The sequence below is a fragment of the Anguilla rostrata genome, chromosome 9 (genome assembly GCF_018555375.3).
Source record: "Anguilla rostrata isolate EN2019 chromosome 9, ASM1855537v3, whole genome shotgun sequence".
NCBI lineage: Eukaryota > Metazoa > Chordata > Actinopteri > Anguilliformes > Anguillidae > Anguilla > Anguilla rostrata.
The window spans coordinates 28,120,640-28,139,585 of NC_057941.1; the positions used below are offsets into that span (position 1 = coordinate 28,120,640).

Below are 18,946 nucleotides of genomic sequence, written 5' to 3' on the forward strand. Positions count from 1 at the left end.
TACTCAAGAGCAAGTGTTTTATTTGGAGAAAAAAAAGACTTGGTTTGTCTCATTTGTTTTGCCCTGCTGCCCCACTGCCCTTGTTATTACTGAAGACTTTGCATTGGGCAGATGGCACACAAAAGACAGCCTCTTCTGTGACATACCTTGCCTATCATAAGGCATTTCAGCAGAACGTCCCACCTTTTTATTACCATCTGCTCAACAGATGCGGGACATTACATGTCAGATGAGTCATTTGAGTTCTTAATGTCCAAAACTCTCCAGGTCCTTGCTTAGCAAAATATTCGTCTACAGGGGAAACAGTATTTTGGGAGAGAGAGAGAGACAGTGTGATATACCAGATTCCCACTGCTTGATACAACAGCAGAAGTGTACATAAATTTATCTTTATTGGTACATTGTGTGGTTACTGGGCAGTGCATCCTACATTCTTTGATGTTATGAAGAGACCCCTGGTCAGGAGTTGAATTTTGTCTGCGCTAAGCCCAAATATGGCCATCAGCCCCTTTGGGCAGCATGTGATTGGTTACAGTTCTGGCTGATGGGAGGGGGGGGGGGGGGGAGCAGGGGGAGGTGTTGGTCGGCAGGTTTGTCCAAGACTCATTATGCAAGGACTAGTGACTTCACAGCTTAGCTAGAGGACTGCTGAATGAAAAGAACTGGCAGCTGCTTGGCCTTCCTTTGGAAGAGATGCATGCTTGTTAGGACTCTCCTGAAACTGACCAATGATGTTTCACTGGTGGGACAGGCTCACAAATCTGACTGGACCTTTCAGTTCTTGAGAAAAAAAAAAGGAGTTTTGCAATCGATTATTAGGCTGACATTAGGACATTTATTGACCAGTGTCATATTTCTGGTTCTAAGTATAAGTAAACATCTGGATCAAAATGGTACCAAGCAGAAACATGTTTGTGTTCTGAGCTGGTCTGGAACCAAATGAATTCCATTTCGCTGAACTGGAAGGCTGTGTGCTTTAATTCAGTATTTTTTCCCCCAAGTGTGAGTGTCTCCTGCTTTCCCCTGGGCGTGTTTTTTTCCACGTAACATAATGCAAAATGCCTTTCTCTGTCGCGGAGACTTTTCTCCAAACCCAGTCTGAATCTCTGACCCTGAAGTGGAGATTCCGCAGATTTATAACGGCACAGAGTGTTTTCTTAGCGCCAAGGTCTTTTGCGCTCCCTCGCATGCTTCAGTGAGAAGAGACGTGCTCTTCGCCTGCGGATGAGGGTCTCCGTGGGAGTCTGCTACAGCTGCGCCGAGGTCTTCATTTTTAATGCACGTTCGCCTGTCAGACGACTGTTACACAACAATTTAAGATTCCAAGGGATGAAAAAGTGTAAATCAAACGGTGGGGCATGCCCTTGGATTGAAATATACGGCTTTGTATTGAAATATGTAATCGTCGTCTGAAACAACAATGCAAGAGTTCACAATGCATGGGCACAGATATAAATTACTGCTGCTTTGATGTATTACAATATTTAAAGAAATGATATATAGAGAATTATATATAGAGAACTGTGGCCCACTCTCTCCCATGTCTTACTGTCCTGAGCTTATAAGGGCTGTGGCAGCTCCGAAGATGTGATCAAGACAGCAGCAACACAAAAGTTTTGCCATTACTTTGGAATTGTTTATAACAAAAAATCAAAATAATTCTATTAATATTTAGGCATATTTATTATTTGATATAATAATTTGTGTCACTATTTTCTGATTATATATACGTATATTTATCACTATACATTTTCCAAAAAGCTGACAGAATATTGTAGCATATTCCATTTGCGTAGGGGCAGGTCTGTCTGTTCCAGCAGAGGGGTCATCAGTGAACATGACATGCGAGGAGGAAGGCATTTCATTTGTGATGTGGGTTGCTTGCCTCTTTCTTTGTATGGTTTATACCTCTACGCTATCTGCAAGGCAAAATAAGCCTCTGACACTTTTATTGTAATGTATATGCATGTTCTTGGATGTGAGTCTCAGGGACTTGACTGGCTGTTGCAGACTTAGGCTCCACCCACAGAGGGGTCCACCCAAGCAGGCCTTTGCCCTAGGGGACAAAAATGCAACACTGGATTCATCCTCCTGTGCCGCTGCTCCCTCTCAAACTACTATAAAGGGCTGTCTGCCCTCCCTCTCACCCTCCAGCAGCCCGAAATCAGTGCAGCCCCAGGGGCCCGCATTCCCAGACACACAATGAGATGTCTATATCAAGCTGCCTGTTGACAGACGCAGTGGGTCGGAGGGATGCAGCTCCCACCCTGCTCCCCCTCCAGCCGAAAACTCAGAAACTCGTGATGCAAGAACCCCCAGACCGGCCCGGCCCGGCCACAACGGCCCACAGAGGATATTTTTAGAATCCTAAAAAGGGGGCTTGAGTGGTAACACAATCCCATGGAGTAACATGAGCAGGACACGAGCTCATGTCATAAACATTCAGTGACATTAGGTCATCGAGTAATGCGGCCCTGCTCCTCTCCTGCACTCTCTCTCTCATCCAGAGGTTTGCTTGCCAATTTTGATTCAAAAAAAGGTCTCTGTGAGATCGTTTTTCCACAAATGGTAACGTTCCACTGAATGAAGGGGGCCATCATCTCAACTGTTGGATTTCTGTCAACAGACAATTTTTTTATTTGTGAATCCGTGTGTTATTGGCATTTAGTAAATAGGAATTGTAAATCCAGGCCAAATATTTCTTCAGTGGCTTGAGATTGTGACCCATTTTCAATGCGTTTAATGATTTAACTATATTAAATCTAAGATTATGTTTATTTTATGTTGCATTTGAAGGAATTAAATACAGTCTAAGTACCTGCCTAGCACTGGAGGTGCATGACTAAGTTTGAAGACTGAAGTAAGATGAATTAGAAAAATTGTTTACTGTTCCCCCTTATTCTAATATTTGGAATCAGCCATTATGCTGTGCTTTTCTGTCACCTCTGCTCCACATGTGTATCCACCCATCCTCCCATACAATCCCTTGTGAACCTGTACCTATTTCCCACAGTACAACCACACAGTACTATAGGAGAGCTAGTGCTGATTGGAGATGAGCAGCCCTCACTGACTGTAAGTACTACATTCAGGACAACAGTGTTACTGCCGCAGCCTGAAACACACTTATCTAAGCTGGTCATATTTATTTTATTCCTAGATTGTCAGGACTGTTCTGCATTGTCCTCTTCATTGAAGAAGGAAAACCTGTGGAAGTGATTGTGGTTGGCTGCTCCTCTGTATATCCATATTTGCATGTGCCCTGCTTCTCCTTAGGGTTCAGGATATTTGCTAAACAGCCAGCTTGGATTGCGCAGGTATGCCTCAGGGGCCTGCGCTTGGCTCCACCCTGGCTGTAGTCGCGCAAGGCGAGAAATACATGCCTCTAATAGGGAGTTGGAGCAGGGGTTGGTTGGTGTGAGGTGGTGGTTTTCATAAATGTTAGTTTTAGACACCTGTTTATACTGGTTATTTCAGTGGTAAATCATTCTGGAAGCAACGGTTTTAATATGTCTCTGAGCCCTGATTCATGGCTCGCCTGCAAGTTTCATCACACCCCAGAATGGCCAGTTGGCCTGCAATGACAACTGAGAAGTCATTCCCCTGCTGTTGATTTTTTTCAGCATTATTGGCTGTAATTGGGAGTGCACATTATTCATACTGTATGCCTACTTTTTGGAGGCAAATTATATTGGACTTTATTTGTATATCCGAAAGAGGTTCAGCCGGTCTGGCCATTGCATTTCTTAGACTGCGTGTCAGAAGGAGCTAGAGACCACGTGCCCCTGGAGATTCCTTCTAATAAAAACCCCCCAGCTCCCGTCACATGCTCAGCAGACTCTGAAATATAGGTGTCAGGAGGCCAGTGCCTGCAAAAGCCAGTCTCCGGGAGGCTTTGGACGGATGACAGCCCCAGTGTCAAAACACTGGTGAGATTGCTGTTAGTTGATGGCCAGAAGACAAAGTGGGACAAACATTTAGCAGTATCTGTAATTTCATCTCTCCAAATCAACTAGAAGGGGTGGGATGGGGGTGGGGGGTGGGGGTGGGGGGGGGGGGTACTGCACTCTCAGCGGCCTCTGGATGCCAAGCAATGCAGATAGAACACTGAGAGTCTCCCAACACATGCCAGAGGACATCAAGCAACAGAATTATAGTACTACAATCCAGAAAATAAATTCAGTTTTGGGCTTTGGATTTGCATGCAGTCTTTAACCAGAAAGCTGACCTCCTTCAGTCATTCAGTATCCACGGCGCAAATGGTTACATTAAAATGGTTACATTAAAAAAAATGTTCAGCTTGGCCCTGCACTGTACATAGCAATTCCTGGGTATACATGCTTGGCATTAAAATCCGTAGATGAACAATGCTGTTTGTCGCTAAAAACATTAATGTCAAAGTATTATTATTGTTTGTATATTATGAATTTTCATTTTTTTGTAATGTCGAGAATAACTAAAATGTTCAACATCTGTAACACCCATGAAATCCATGAAAATCAGCCTGATACAATGCAGTATGTACTTATCGCTACAAACTTTTACCTAGTTTTATACATACAAATGCTACAATTATTATTTTAGCTGTATCCGAACATTCATTGAAACAGCAACATTGAATATTTAGAGTTCTATATTAACTTCAGACCAGGCTTGCTATTACTCCCTATGGGGGCACATGCACACGCGGAAATATTTCACATCCGTCTGGTCAATTTCTGGTCACAAAATTTTAACAATGCGCAGACGTGTTGAAATGCTATTGGATAGATTTCTGTTCTCTGGTGGCTAGGCCTAGTACTTTCTCTTCCCTGTCCTTCCGCTGAAGGCTATTATGAGCTGGCCAATTTTAAACTTGAAATAAAAATATGTACCATCACTTTCTGAGGTTCCTACTGCAATCAAACAACAATTTGGAATATGGTTTTTATAAGAGGTTTCGCTGGTACCAAAATTGAGATAAATTAGTATGTTCTTTTTCCCCTTTAAATTTTTAAGATGTTTGATATCATCCCTCCGGGCTGTGTAGTTCTCTGTAACTCTGTGACTGTTTCTTGTTCTGGCTTCTTGCCCAGAAAATGTTCTCAGTCCGTATCAAGGTAATATCTGACTTTTTCGGTGAAAGATGCAGTTTTTTCTTGATGTGTGTAAAACAGTGTTATTTAATAAGGGATTTAATTTTAAATCTACAAGCTATGAATTCCTTTTCATAAATGTAGTACCAAAGTTACATAATTATAATCAAAAATTCATGCTTACAATTCATTGTACATTCATGCCCACATCCTCGTGGGAGAGGAGCCATGCATAGGGAAGCTGAGAGGTGACACTGGGCAATGATAAATAAAAAACACATCACAAAGAAATTTCAACTGGTATCCAAAAATAAAAATATGATTGCTGAATGAGTATCATAATGTGAGCAGAAATATGTTTATCTCTACAATTGAATCCCAAAGGTTGGAAAATCATGGAGATGTCAAACTGGGTCCAGCCAATAGGGGCAGAATTCTTGTGCTTTCAGCAACTCTGAAGCCTCCTCAGAGTCTTGGCTGAGTCATGTACCACCTCTCTATGTAGTAACTACCTCTTACCACACAGTGGCAGGCCACACCTATGAAGTATTTCCACATTAATCGCATACATCATATTGGTTATATTTATATATGTATATACACATACGGTATATATATATATATATATATAAATATATGCAAAACCATATGCATATACTGTGTGTGTGTGTGTGTGTGTGTGTATATATATGCCAAAGCCAAAAGCTAAAACAGAGAGAGATAATTATTTGGGATTTATTTTTTACATTTCAATTTAGTCTCAGTTTGAATGATTCTGCCTTCAAAATCCAGACCAATCAACATCCAGCCAACACACAGTATTAATGACTGTGAGACTCCCAGGCCCTTGTGCGGGAACACTATGGCCCTGGTGTGCAGCCCCTGCCACGGTCACTGCTGGGAGTGTCACACTGTGGGATCTGCAGTCCTTCCCCATTGTGTCACAGTCTGACCCTGTGGCAGGTCTGCATTTGCCTAAGCAATTGACTGCCAAATCGGGGAGGGGTGAACTGGAGTGACCCCTATAATTGTCACACAGATGGGAAAGAGTCATACAAAACGCAGGTCACCGCCCTGCCTCCTCTGGGGGGTGCTCTCAGGCTCCTGGACACACTGAGGCCTACGTGCTAGTGTTAAAGGTGCTAAACTGGTCTAATCTCTGATGGGCCTGTCTTCTGTTAGGGCTCATCTAATGACCCCTCTGCTAACTGCACAGCAAAGTTCACTGTGTTAAATCAACACTGATGAACTCTGACAGCATATTTTATTCATTTCTGGCTTGTGTAAACTCTGTTCAAGCTGAAGTGACGGTTTTACTGTGCAGCACTTAACACATTGTGATTTTGTTTGTAAACTAGGCATGCCTTCCCGATGGTTTGGTTGACACTGAACCGGGCTTGCTTTAGTGTACAGTCTGTAACATTTATCTTTGTCAGGCAACACAAAACTGCAAAGTGCTTTTGATTTGAAATGAGTAATATATATATATATATATATATATATGTGTGTATATATATATATATATATACACTATCGTCCACTGAGAAATCTTTGTTCATATTCATATTTTATTCAAATATAAGTATAAGACCTGCACGACTTGCCGTTGTTAAAGTAACCATGAATTCTGCTCTATACCAAAAAAATCTTAAGGAGAATGTCCGTGAGCTGAAGCTGAAGTGTACTGTAATTGTATACTGTAAGGCAGTGATCCAAAATAGAAAAGCAAGTCCACATCTGAATGGTTGAAAAGAAACAAAATTAAAGTTTTAGAGTGGCCTAGACAAAATCCTGGCTTGAAGGAGATGCTGAGGCAGGACCTGAAACAAGCAATTAATGCTTGAAAACCTACCAATGTGTCTGAATTAAAGCAGTTCTGTAAAGAGGAGTGGGCTAAAATACCCCCACAGCAATGTGAAAGACTGATGTCAAATAATAACAAGCATTTGGTTGCAGTTAGTGCTACTAAAGGTGGTGCAACAAGTTTCATGGGTGATATGGGTGTTTTCTTTAAATTAAATGATACTTTAAAAATGTGTTTTGTGTTTGCTGAGGTTTCCTTGTCTAGTATGACATTTGTGTAAAGATCTGAAACCATTCAGTGTGACAAATATGCAATAATAGAAATCAGGAAAGGGGCAAATACTTTTTCACGGCCAAGTACACACACACACACTTAATTTTGTGTTACTCAGAACTAACTGGGCAGATTGAGAAAATGGTTATTTATTTGCCATTTTGTAACCCATGCTTCCCTGGAACAGTTCATCCTGGGATATGGTCAAATTGATCTCCACTATAAAGTATATTTTAAAAAAGCATCCATCTGATATCCACTCCAAGTGTCTTGTTCAGCTTCAGGGCATCTAACTCTGATTCACTGCAAGGATTAAAGTCAGCTGCCACAGGCAAGGCCATCTGGAGGCAGTTTGGTGTTCTGGCACAGCTACGCGTAGTGGTAGAGGAGGCAACTAAGTGGAATGTGAATATGTGCAAATCTGTTTGGTTTTAATTTCTTTTTAGATCAAAGTAGATTTGTTACAAGTAAGTAAGCCCACGGACAGGTCCTCAGTAGATCTCTCTTGGGGGCCCAGAGTGCCTTGATTGAAGGGCCCTGTGGGGTCATGCATTGCTGAGCTTGTTCCCTGCTAGTGCAGACCAGTCACAGAGGCAAAGCAGGAAAAATATTATGAAGTTGCTCAGGAGAAACACTTGGTTCCTATAAAGACTTCCTCTGGGGTTTTTTTTTTTTTTTCCGAAAAGAGTTTCTTTGCATGTAATGGTTGAATTAAAGAGTACCTTCACAGACTGTGATATTATGCCTTTGATTGTTCTGTCAAATAGATTAAGCAAGGCAGGCCTTGGCAGCCCTGACAGGCCATTCCATCCCCATGTAGCTGCAGGTCTATGATGGAATTATATGCGGAGCCGTTTGCCCGAATGCACAGCCCACGTGCATCTTCAAAGCACATCTGCGCCGGGCACTCTTTCCCTCCTCTTTTCACTTGGCTCGTCAGGCTCTCTCGTTACACTCCCCTCCGTTTCCCAGAACAGCATCAGAATTTAAAGGGAAAATATCTGGCCTGGATTGAATTGCCGGATAAACGCAGACCAATTTTAAGAACATGCAAAGTGCCGGATTAAAATACGTTGTGGCAGCCAACATTATTTATGCAGAAGTGTAAAGTGCTGATTTACGACGCTGACCTTAGCGTACACTGTCATTTTAATCGCATGTATTTGAAGTCTGTTCAAGTCAATATTAAAAAGATAACAGTATAGTTTTATAGTTTGACTATACAATTTTAATATTAATTTCAACCATTTTAAACATAAGCCTAGTTTCTAATTTTATCACAGTTGACCATTTTATTTGCAAGAGATTTTAATTTTCTGTGATTGGCAAGAAAGTAAAAACAAAGTGGCATAGATTTCATAATTGACAATTAAACTGTCTCCTCCAGAGCGTCATTTTTCTATGTGTGTTAGTGTTAGTATAAATGACACGTGCAGACAGATTCAACCAGATCCAATAGTGGTGACAGAGGATCTATTTTATGCCTACCAAATATGGTCCTTGTGTGTAAAACGTTTGTGGCCAGTTAACTAAAATATTTATATTGCCCAGTCATTTGTAAATGATAGGGCGCTTTGTAGTGATTAGCAGAGATAGTTCCTTTTTGAAAATGAGTTTTAACTAAGAATGAATTGAAATTCAGTTGGGAGCAAGAAATATTGATGTATTTCTATGTGGTCTTATTTTAAATAGTCATTGACCTACCTGAGCCAAGGAAAGGAAAGATTTTGGTGTAAAATGATTATCAACAGGCAATACAAAGAAAATATGGGAAGACCCCAAGTGACATTTGAAAATAAAATGGATCAAGGTATTTTTTGGAAAGATAACTGTCGTTGGTTAGCATTGCTATTGCTGAAACTGGTAAGACATCTTACAAAAAGTATTTGAGGTGCTTGCAGCATTGTGACCAATATTTTAATTGTGCCATATGGTGCAAAAATTCCATGTTTGGCATGTTTATTTATTTATTTATTTATTTATTTTGAATTGACGTTGTTTGTTTGTTCCTCCTCTTCCTCTGTTCCTTACCTGATCATTGATTTAGTGACACATACAGTGGTTTGCCTTATGTAACCTGACATTGATGTTTATGGTGAGCGCCTTGAAATCCAGGGGAGTCCAAGTCTTGCCCGGAGCCTGCCATCATTGCAGCGCCAATTACTCAAAGACGCAATACCCAGGAAGCTGACAGCATGGGGGATGAAAGGAAACATGTGGATTTAATAAACAGTCAAACAGCATGCAGCCTTCCTATCCTGTAACCTACGAGAAGAGCGTGGTACCTCGTAGACACAACGTATCGAATCCCCAGCACGGAAATGAAAATAAATTGGAGGGCTGGGGGCGCAGCGCGAAGCATGGAGATGGGTTGCCTCATTCGCATTCGCAGGGCAGACCCGTTCATCATCACATGCCAGACGCGCGTCCGGTTTTTATTTCCTCGCTGAAGTTCTTTATCCGGGCCTTATATTCCCCAAACTCCGACCTTTCAGTCAGGAGAAAACGGGTTTTCACCACGTATTATTATTAATGTTCCCTCTGGATTCATTTAACAGGCAGAGAAAATAAGCATATATTTCCGATTGGAAAATAATAACCACGATGTCCTGTGTATTGTAGTAATGTCCTGCAGAGAGAAAGAGTGAGTGAGTGTGTGTGTGTGTATGTGCGCGCACTTGAAACTCCTGTATAGCCTCCCAGCACCCCTGAAATATTGATTGCGTCTCCCGGCTATAAAACACGCAGTCACATGGGGGATAGTGAAGGCGGCACTCTACCGAGAGCCACAAGTTTCCACAAACGTTCAGCTTTGTTAAAAAAGAGAATTAATCTGCGCGAGTCTGCGCTTTTGCCGGTGCCAGCGGTGTTACGTAAAGATGATTAATCGAGCCCGCCAAGGGTTTTCAAAGCGGACTTGAATGGATGCGTGTCAGTGAGGCTTCCTGTGGCGAAACTTGGAAGCGAGGGGGGACAAAAATGTACTGTGTGGATTTATAAAAATGAAATTCCTGTTAATATAAAACTTTCCTTTAGTCAAATCGGCTGCTAACTATTGTAAATCATTGGCGTTAACAAGCTGGTGATACACTACGCAAAACAACGTGCCCAGTAACGGTATTGTTTTTTTTCCATTAAAACTTCAGTTGAAACCTTTTCCATTTAACTTCCATTAAAGTTGTCTTTATTTGCTGTTGCTACATTGTTGGATTTTTAGGAAATATTTAAAGCCAGATGTACCAATTCTATCAAATGCATTCGGGTTTGCATGTGGAATGCACCACTTTACCAATGGCATCAGTAGAATTCTTAGTTTTGCTGTGGCTGAACACTTCTGCTTATTCTGAAACTTTGAGTCTGCCTTTTAGTTGTGTAATAATAGTGAAAAAACTACCTAAGCAACACAAGCAGCATAAAACAGGTATTAGTCGTATTTTTTGTAAGGATTGTTTTGGGATGAATAGGCTTCTGCACAGTTTTTTTTTTAATTTCACAAGCATACAGGGTTGTGAAGCCCAGATGTGAGACCTTCACCATGTGATGGCTGCAGGGCCGGTCTTTCTGTTATAGAACACAGTAAATTGGAAGGGTGTGATGGAAACTGAGCATAAAGATCCGCACCATCCTTTCCCTCATGACCAGCTCACCTCCTCTGAACTGCCAGCCTTGCGGAGTGCGGAAATCAAAATGTTAGAGTTAATTCAGTTATGCAATTCAAAAAGCACACGATGGACAGGAAATCCTAAGGAAAATGCACATGTAGGGACTTGTTTTCTTTAAATGTTTTTGTGGAGTTCTCCAAGTTATGGTATACCCTCTGTTGTGAGCTATATTAATTCCTTATGTCATGGTTTTATCTTGCTTCTATCAAGTATGATGAATTCTGAATGTTGAATATTGCTTAAACTTGTGGTCTGCACTCTTGTTAAATTAAAATAATGCACTGTGAATGCATTTTACGCCTTTAAAGATGATTTATATGTGTTGTGATCTTATGATTTGTTTTCTATTATCCAGTTTTTTAAAATACATTTTTAAACGATTTTGTAACTGTGTTTTCTTACTTCTCTGTCCAGAGTCTGCATTTATTCAGTCTACACACTCAGTCTACGTTGCCACTCATTTTTACTAAAAAACGCACATGAAAATAGTTTTTTTTTTGCTGTAATAGCTGTGTTGTGTGTACGAATCTCTATTTTTATGTGTCCTCTGCCTAATTTATTTTTATTTTTATTATTATTTAAAGGTAGAACATTAGTATAAATATTTAATTGCATTATTTTTTCAGCAAGAGGTAGCATGCCAATAGGCTGAGACATTAGCACATGACAACAAGGAGGATTTTAATGCATTTTACTGAAAGGAATCGTAGCAATATCATTCTTGAACCTTTTGTATTATTTGGGAAGTGTACTTCTCTATTCAGCACAAGTATGACAGAATGTAAGTTTGTAAAGCCTATGGCTTCATGGGTCGAATAGGGCTGTCACACAGTGCATAATACCTCTGATGGCCTCACTCCAGGCAGAGATTTATTTTTTGCCTTTAAAGGTAGACCCTGAGATATGACATAGAAGCAGAACGAGTAACGCCACAAATTGGTAAAAAATGGAGAAGCAAAAAATAATAATAAAAACCCCGTTGTGAACACAGCATGTTGTGTTTTGCAATAGATCTGCATTGCGTGCAGCATCTTTCTTATGTTTCATGTTGCGCTCATTTAAGGCTGCCAGATGTCCGGTTTTCAAATTATGTGTACGTGTCTGGAATGTGATCCCGACCAGATAATATAATGTCTGGTCTGAGTCACTGATGGAAGAAATGTACTGGTAGTTTGTAGTGAATTTGCTTCTCAATCACCCTCTATTCTGCTAGAACCCCTCCCGATCCACCATCAGTCCTATCAGTATCAGCACCCTCCACAAACCCCCCCCCCCCCCCCCATACTGCAGTCGGCTCCAACAGCACCTCACCTCATTCACAATTAAGCATCCAGCTGCACATGGTGTCCGGTAATTATAGTATTCTGTAGGTAGACTACGTCACAACAGCAGTGTAAGGTGCGTGTGCGTGATGGTGGTGCACACGGTGGTCACCAGGTTGATTGACCTTTCCTGTGTTTGTGTGACTCCAGGTGGCTTGATGTGGGTATGGCTAACCTGACCAGTACCCCTTGCTGGGTAATCTACCTGCGGGTTCTCCAGGAAGCCGTTTGGCCCGAGGGAACCCTCCCCACTCAGCCGCGGCCCGCCCGCAGCAGCCAGCAGAAGGAGGAGACCAGACAGCAGTCCTTGCAGTGTCTAATGAAACTGCTTCCAGGTCAGTCACTGTTGAAACTGTTCCTAGGTCGGTGTCTAATGAAACTGCTTCCAGGTCAGTCGCTATTGAAACTGTTCCTAGGTTGGTGTCTAAAGAAACTCTCACATCAGTATCTATTGAAACCTTTCAAAGGTCAGTTTTACCTTTTTTTTCCATTTTAATCTTGGTGTTTTGTTTTAGTCAATGGGTTTACAAAAAGGCAAAACATGAATGGCAAAAGAACAGAAATCTCTCTCTTCTCCTCTTCTCAATAATATGCTATTTGAATTCAGTATATCTGCTGTCATTGTCACTTACAGTACAGTCTGTAAGTATTTCAACAGTGACACAAATGTTGTTTATTTGGCTCTGTACTCCTGCACATTGGATTTTTAATGAAACAATGAATATGAGGCTTAAGGGCAAACTGTCAGCTTTAATTTGAGAGTATTCACATCCATACTGAAAAAATTTTGTTGGAATTATTATGCCCCCCCCCCCATTTTTTGGGAGTCTACTGTAGGTATGAATGCAAATTCATGAACAGCTTAATGGTGTTTTGATTTATATATGGTTGGTTTGCATACTTAGATTACCTTTCATTCATTTTTATTTTAATGTGTGAGAAGTTGGCATGCTCATATTATACACTCAAATGAAAATGTTTTATTTGGTAAATGGACTGCATTTATATAGCGCTTTTATCCAAAGCGCTTTACAATTGATGCCTCTCATTCGCCAGAGCAGTTAGGGGTTAGGGGTTAGGTGTCTTGCTCAAGGACACTTCGAAATGCCCAGGGCGGGGTTTGAACCGGCAACCCTCCGATTGCCAGACAATCGGTCTTACCTCCTGAGCTATGTCGCCCCTATTTCTCTTTCATGTTTACAATCATTGAAATCATTATCAGGCAAATGTCCATAACTTTTTGTCCAAATTACTGGTGGATAACCAAGTCCATCTGTGACAGATCAAAAAAAAAAAAACGTTTGTAAGACCAAAGCTGTAGGGAAATAAATGTTAGCCTTTAGTACGGTTATAGAAGCAGAAGGGAGTAGAAGCTTCAGTGCTCCTTATAGGACAGACTGTGCCCAGTTTATATCGGGGCTTCAGGAGGTCTGCTCTGACCTACAGTCGGCACACCGCGGTGTGGGAGAGGCGGTTTGAGAACAGGTCGTTCCGCCGCAGTCCCCCTGTGTCACATTCGCGTCTCTGTCCGCAAGATTTATGTGTTTGTTCTGTTCGCTTCGATGTCTCACACTCCTCCATGTTTACAGATCTGATCCCAGACCTGCTGGGTTCTGAAAAGTACAGACTGAGCTGGCAGGCCGTCCTGGAATCTCTGCAGGACCCCCAGATCAACAGGTGATCTTCACGCGGAGTCTGCACACACAGTCGCACGTGTACGACCGCAACGGCGCCCTTGTACAACCACATGACCACACATGTATAACTGCAAGAGCACTCTTTTTTGTTGCCATTTTTCTCCCATTTTCTCCCCAAGTTATACCAATTCCCCGTATGAATCACGGTCCTTGGTCGATGTGCTATCCTCTGTTGGTCTGAGGAGGGTGTGGACTACCACATGCCTCCTCCGATACATGTGGAGTCGCCAGACACTTCTTTTCACCTGACAACGACGAGTTTCACTGGGAGAGCAGATCCCCTCCCTGCTGAACAGGCGCCCCGACCAACCAGTAGGAGTCGCTAATGCAACGATCAGGACTCATACCCTCACTGGCTTCCCACCCGTGAACACTACCAATTGTGTTCATAGGAACGTCTGACCCCGCTGCCGGGGATTGAACCTGGGTCTCTGCGGTGGTAGGCGAGTGCTTATACCTCTATACTACCCAGACGGCCCTGTAAGAGCACTCTTGTACAAACGCAAGATCACACATGTACAGTTCTATCACCACACACATATATCACTGCAGGGCACTCATGCAGAACCTCTCCATCACACAAATGACACAAACACAACTACACTATCATATATAACACATAGAATGTCATCACACAGCACAACTGTATACATATAACCAAAACAATCACACAGGTACTGCCATACGATCACACATGCATGATTATGAGATCACACATGTACAGCTGCACGATCAGCCACGTATAACACATTCATAAGCAACCACACCATGACAGATGTATAACACAATCAGCATCACCCACACGCAGCCACGTGTACACACACACATACCTAATCACAAAGCACAATCACAGGATCACACACAACCACTTATCATACTTGTGTTACACAAGCACACATACAGACCTGCACACAATCACTCACAAACAATCATGGTATCACAAATGTGTAACACAATTACAGTCACACACACACAGCCACCTACATGACTAACATAAATAACTGCTGTAGCAGGAGATGGAACCAGCAGCTTGCACCATGAAGAAGCCTTACCAAAAGGCCTCGATGCGCAGTTATCCCAAAATGTCCTGTTTTTCCTACGGGAACATGCTTTTCCAAGACTAACACCATCACAAGTATGCTAAGTGACTCATTAAGAGGTCACACTTGTGTTTTGCATTAGTGATTTTTTTGTTTTGTTCCGATGGGCTTGGCTGAACCTGCAGACCCCTGAGGGATGTGCAGAAAGCCAGAACACAGCCTGGTAAAAGATGGAAAGTCAGACAAGCGACAGAACGGCACCGTGCCCTGCTTTACTGCACGGCACTCAGATTTTATAAGAATTAGCTGTACCCAATGAATGAGCAATGCTTTATTTTTTGATGAATATGAATTTGTCTTGTTGAAAATTGCCCTGTTTCTGTGCTGGTGTTAGGCTGTGTGTGTGTGTGTGTGTGTGTGTTTGCGTGTGTGTGTGCGTGCAACTGGTCTTTTAATTAATTACTTCTTTCAGGATAAATGCATTCCCACTTCATTCCCGTCTCGAGTGTCACTGAATTGAATTGAGGCTGTTGATTTAACGAAGTCGTAAAGATTTGGGCCCAAAATTCCATTTGGAGACCAGATGGCAGATAGATAGTACAAGTGCTCTAATGGAGTCGAAGCTGTGATGGAGTCCACTGGGCCGCCAACTCACAAGCCCATATAAGAATCTGCCCCCACCCCCCCTTGGCCGGGGTTTGATTCCCACCTGTGAAACTTGCTGTACTGTGATTCCATCTCTACAAACGGATACAAAAGCATGGCAGACTGTGTACTCCAGTTAAAATGTGTGGTGAGTTGAGAAGTCTCTGTTGGAGTGGAGTATCTTGGTTGTCCCCTCTGTTCTGTCTGAGCGTGTGCCTGGTGTGAGCTCTTCTGTGGTTCTGTGCTCTGATCCCCCCACCCCCCCCCTCTCTGGGTCTCTACAGGCACCTGGTGTACAGCGTGTGTGACCTGCTGCTGGAGGTTCTGATCCCAGAGTCCTCTGATGAGGTCTTTCAGAGATCGCTACTGAGCAGCCTGTGCGGGACAGCAAGGAGGCCATCAGCATGATAACAGAGATGCACACAGAGACACACGCGCACACACACACAGTTGCACGGACACGCACTAGGGGATGCACAAACATAGGCAATGAACATATGCATGAAAACCAACAGGCATACCCACACCCACACCCACACACGCATGCCCATACACAGACGTGAAAAGCAGGGGATAACCACGTTCACAAAGTCAGCGCACCTGCAGAGTGAGGTTAGTCTGAGTGTGGTTTGCGATGATGCGTGCTGAATTTCTCAGCCCGAGGTGCTTGAATTGGCCTGTTGTTACCAGTTTAAAGCATCCAGCCATTACACCAGTCCACACAGCTGTAATTACCGGGACACCTGTTCCACAAGTTGCCAGGATCTAAATCTGTGGACCTCTCTACGCTTAAGACTCCCTTATTAGTCTCCTATCAGTCCAACTCAGTTCACAGTACATCCTACCTACTACAATAATCATCCAGTCCACAAACTACTCTAATCATTCTGCGGCCTCTCTTTCTGGTATTAAGGGTTCGTGGGAACGCCCCCAGTATCCGGAGGGGGCCGAGCAGGGTGTTTTCTAGGTGTTTCCGCTCGATGTTTAGCACATTGTGTTCTGCTTATTATTATTGTGCTTATTGTTAAGGAACATGTGTTGTTAGTTTGGTCTGGTGTCTTGTGTGCAGGAAACCAGTGCTGAGGGCTTGTAATATTTGCTGTTGCGCTCTTTGAAGTTCCCTGGTGTCGCAGTCACATCCGTAGTATTTGAGAGTCCTGTAACTCTTCTCCCTGTCTTTCTGTGCTCGGTCGCGTGAGAAACGAGAAGCTTTCACTCATTTGTTTGTAGCCCTCATTTTGTGACGTTTTGTAAAGGGCTGAAGTCACAGGTGGTGGTTGACCTGCTTGTGAAAGCAAACAAAATGATATTGGTTTGTTCTAAAGTTTCAAAGAAATGTTCCCATCTGAAATCAGGAGTGCAATGAGGATGAGGTGGAAGATCATTCCAGTGGGAAACACAATCCCCCCTAGCTCTTGCTGTATATGCAAATGAATGAACATAAATCTTAAAACACTTTGTATTTAAAAAGGCTGCTTTATAAACAAAGCACTTAGTATTCCATAGGCGTTAAAAAATTATAACAGAAATACAGAAACGCATTCCTTCATCATTGAAAAAATTAATACATTTTTATAGTTTTGTTAGTCTGTGTGTATACCAGTTATACCATATATATGCAGCTCAATTTAATTTGTTACTTCTACCTCATCTTGTGGTTCAGTAGTTCTGAATATTGTACATTCACAGGAATGTCTTATTTCCCTTTATTGCATTACAATGAAATGGACTCTTGATCTATAAGACTTAATGTGTTTTTCCCCTCAATTTTCTGATGAGCCTTAAGTCAACTAATAAGTCAGTAACTTTTTTATGTTTTAGTTGAAAAAAACTTATTTCCTACAGGCCCTCAGTCATCTTTTTAGTAGGTGCTGTTTAAAAATAGGTACTGTTGAAATATATTTTCAACTTTTACACAGCAAGACACAGACCAGATTACCCCATAAAGAGGTGGGTTTGAAAATCATCTGCAGTTGGAAACATATTATCTGAGGTTAGAGCATGAACAGAGTCCTTATTATATTTGCCTAAAATATTTACAATCAACTAACATAAAGTGTTGTTCGGTATTAAAATAAGAGAAGAGGCTTTCAATATAGACATTAAATATAGTTACATTTGAAAATTTGTCAGAATTTATTTATTTATTTATTTATTTATTTATTTATTTAGTCATTCAGTTAATTATATGTAGTAATAGTCTCTGTATCAAAGTATTGGTACTCATTGAGAATATAAGTTCCATAGCTATAACCAAAATCATTGATTGATTGCTCTAAAATTCCACATGGCCTTTTACAAGCCTATAGTCTGAACATCAGTCCTGATTTGCTTCAGCAGAACAAAAAAACCTATTTGACGCTTTGGGAAGTCTGGAAGTCTTCACAAACTCTCAAAAGTTCTTATAAAGATTTGGTCTTGCTCAATTCCAGGACGTCAGAACTATAGCCTTCTCAAATGGATTGTTATTCCTGATCCCATCTGGCCCCATCCCTCCACATCTGTCTTTATTGTGGGATGCAGTGCTTTGTCCTAAGTCTCAAATGTAAGGTTCATCATGTGATATAGCACAGTAAATGATCTAGCTACATTGCCTGTGCTTGATTTGGCAATTTGTAATGAAGCCACAGGTTTGTCTGTACCATGTGGTACTTACCCTGATACACAGAGAACACTACAATCTACTGCGGTCTCCAAATTCACTGAAACTGGATCCATTTCTGTGTTCCATACAGCCAGTCAAGTTTTAGTGAAAAAGCAAAAGAGCTTATTTCAATTGGCCGAATTTTGTAATGTTGACTCTACTGTGTCTTTATGTACAGTACACTTGGATTTAGGAAATGACACTATCACGCCACTAGCCAACTTTTCTGATCTGCGCATCAAGGGAAATAGTGTTTATGGAACTGAACCTAATAAAACTACATTCATCTGATACAGTATTTCATATGAAGGTCAAAGAAAGTGCTGTGTTATTTCCAAAGAGAAGTCCTTTGATGTGAGTCCTTTTCCATTGAATGTGTAATGCTGTGTTATTGCACATGTGCTACAGTTTTATGGTGAGTGTGCAGTAAATTCATGTTGTTGCACCGTGACAGTTTGGCTGTTTGAAATGCTGTCGGTTGTTGCTTATGTTGTTGGCATGACCAACACACAGGGTGTTATTCTCTCTGTATGAGTGCTAATGAAAACATTTTCAGAACAATAAAAAAACTGAACGTCAAATTGCCTCTTTTTTTTGCGAACAGCAATTCATGGAACTTGCATTTTTCATGTGTACGTTGCTCACAACTAAATTGAGGACATGTGTGGGTGCATCACTACCAAGTGTATAATCAAAGAGAGGGGAGATCTTTCACACTGCTCTCACCTAATGTAGGCCTGTAATAAGTTAATGTTCCAGCCTACAGCTGAAAGCATGACGTCTC

General features: G+C 41.7%; 1 protein-coding gene across 4 annotated transcripts in view; it reads left to right on the forward strand.

Annotated features, from left to right (window-relative positions):
- LOC135263468 (sorting nexin-19-like) overlaps positions 1-18,743 on the forward strand; it is a 33,405-nt gene extending 14,662 nt beyond the window's left edge. For 3 of the 4 annotated variants that reach the window (XM_064351499.1, XM_064351498.1, XM_064351500.1), the window contains 3 exons: positions 12,287-12,471; positions 13,726-13,813; positions 15,803-18,743. In XM_064351499.1, the coding sequence (XP_064207569.1) occupies positions 12,287-12,471; positions 13,726-13,813; positions 15,803-15,926 (397 nt within the window). In that variant the 3' untranslated portion in view covers positions 15,927-18,743. Of the gene's footprint in view, positions 1-2,010; positions 4,012-12,286; positions 12,472-13,725; positions 13,814-15,802 lie in introns of those variants that run through there. The other variant, XM_064351501.1, reaches the window with a different exon arrangement.
- The last annotated feature ends 203 nt before the right edge of the window (positions 18,744-18,946 follow it).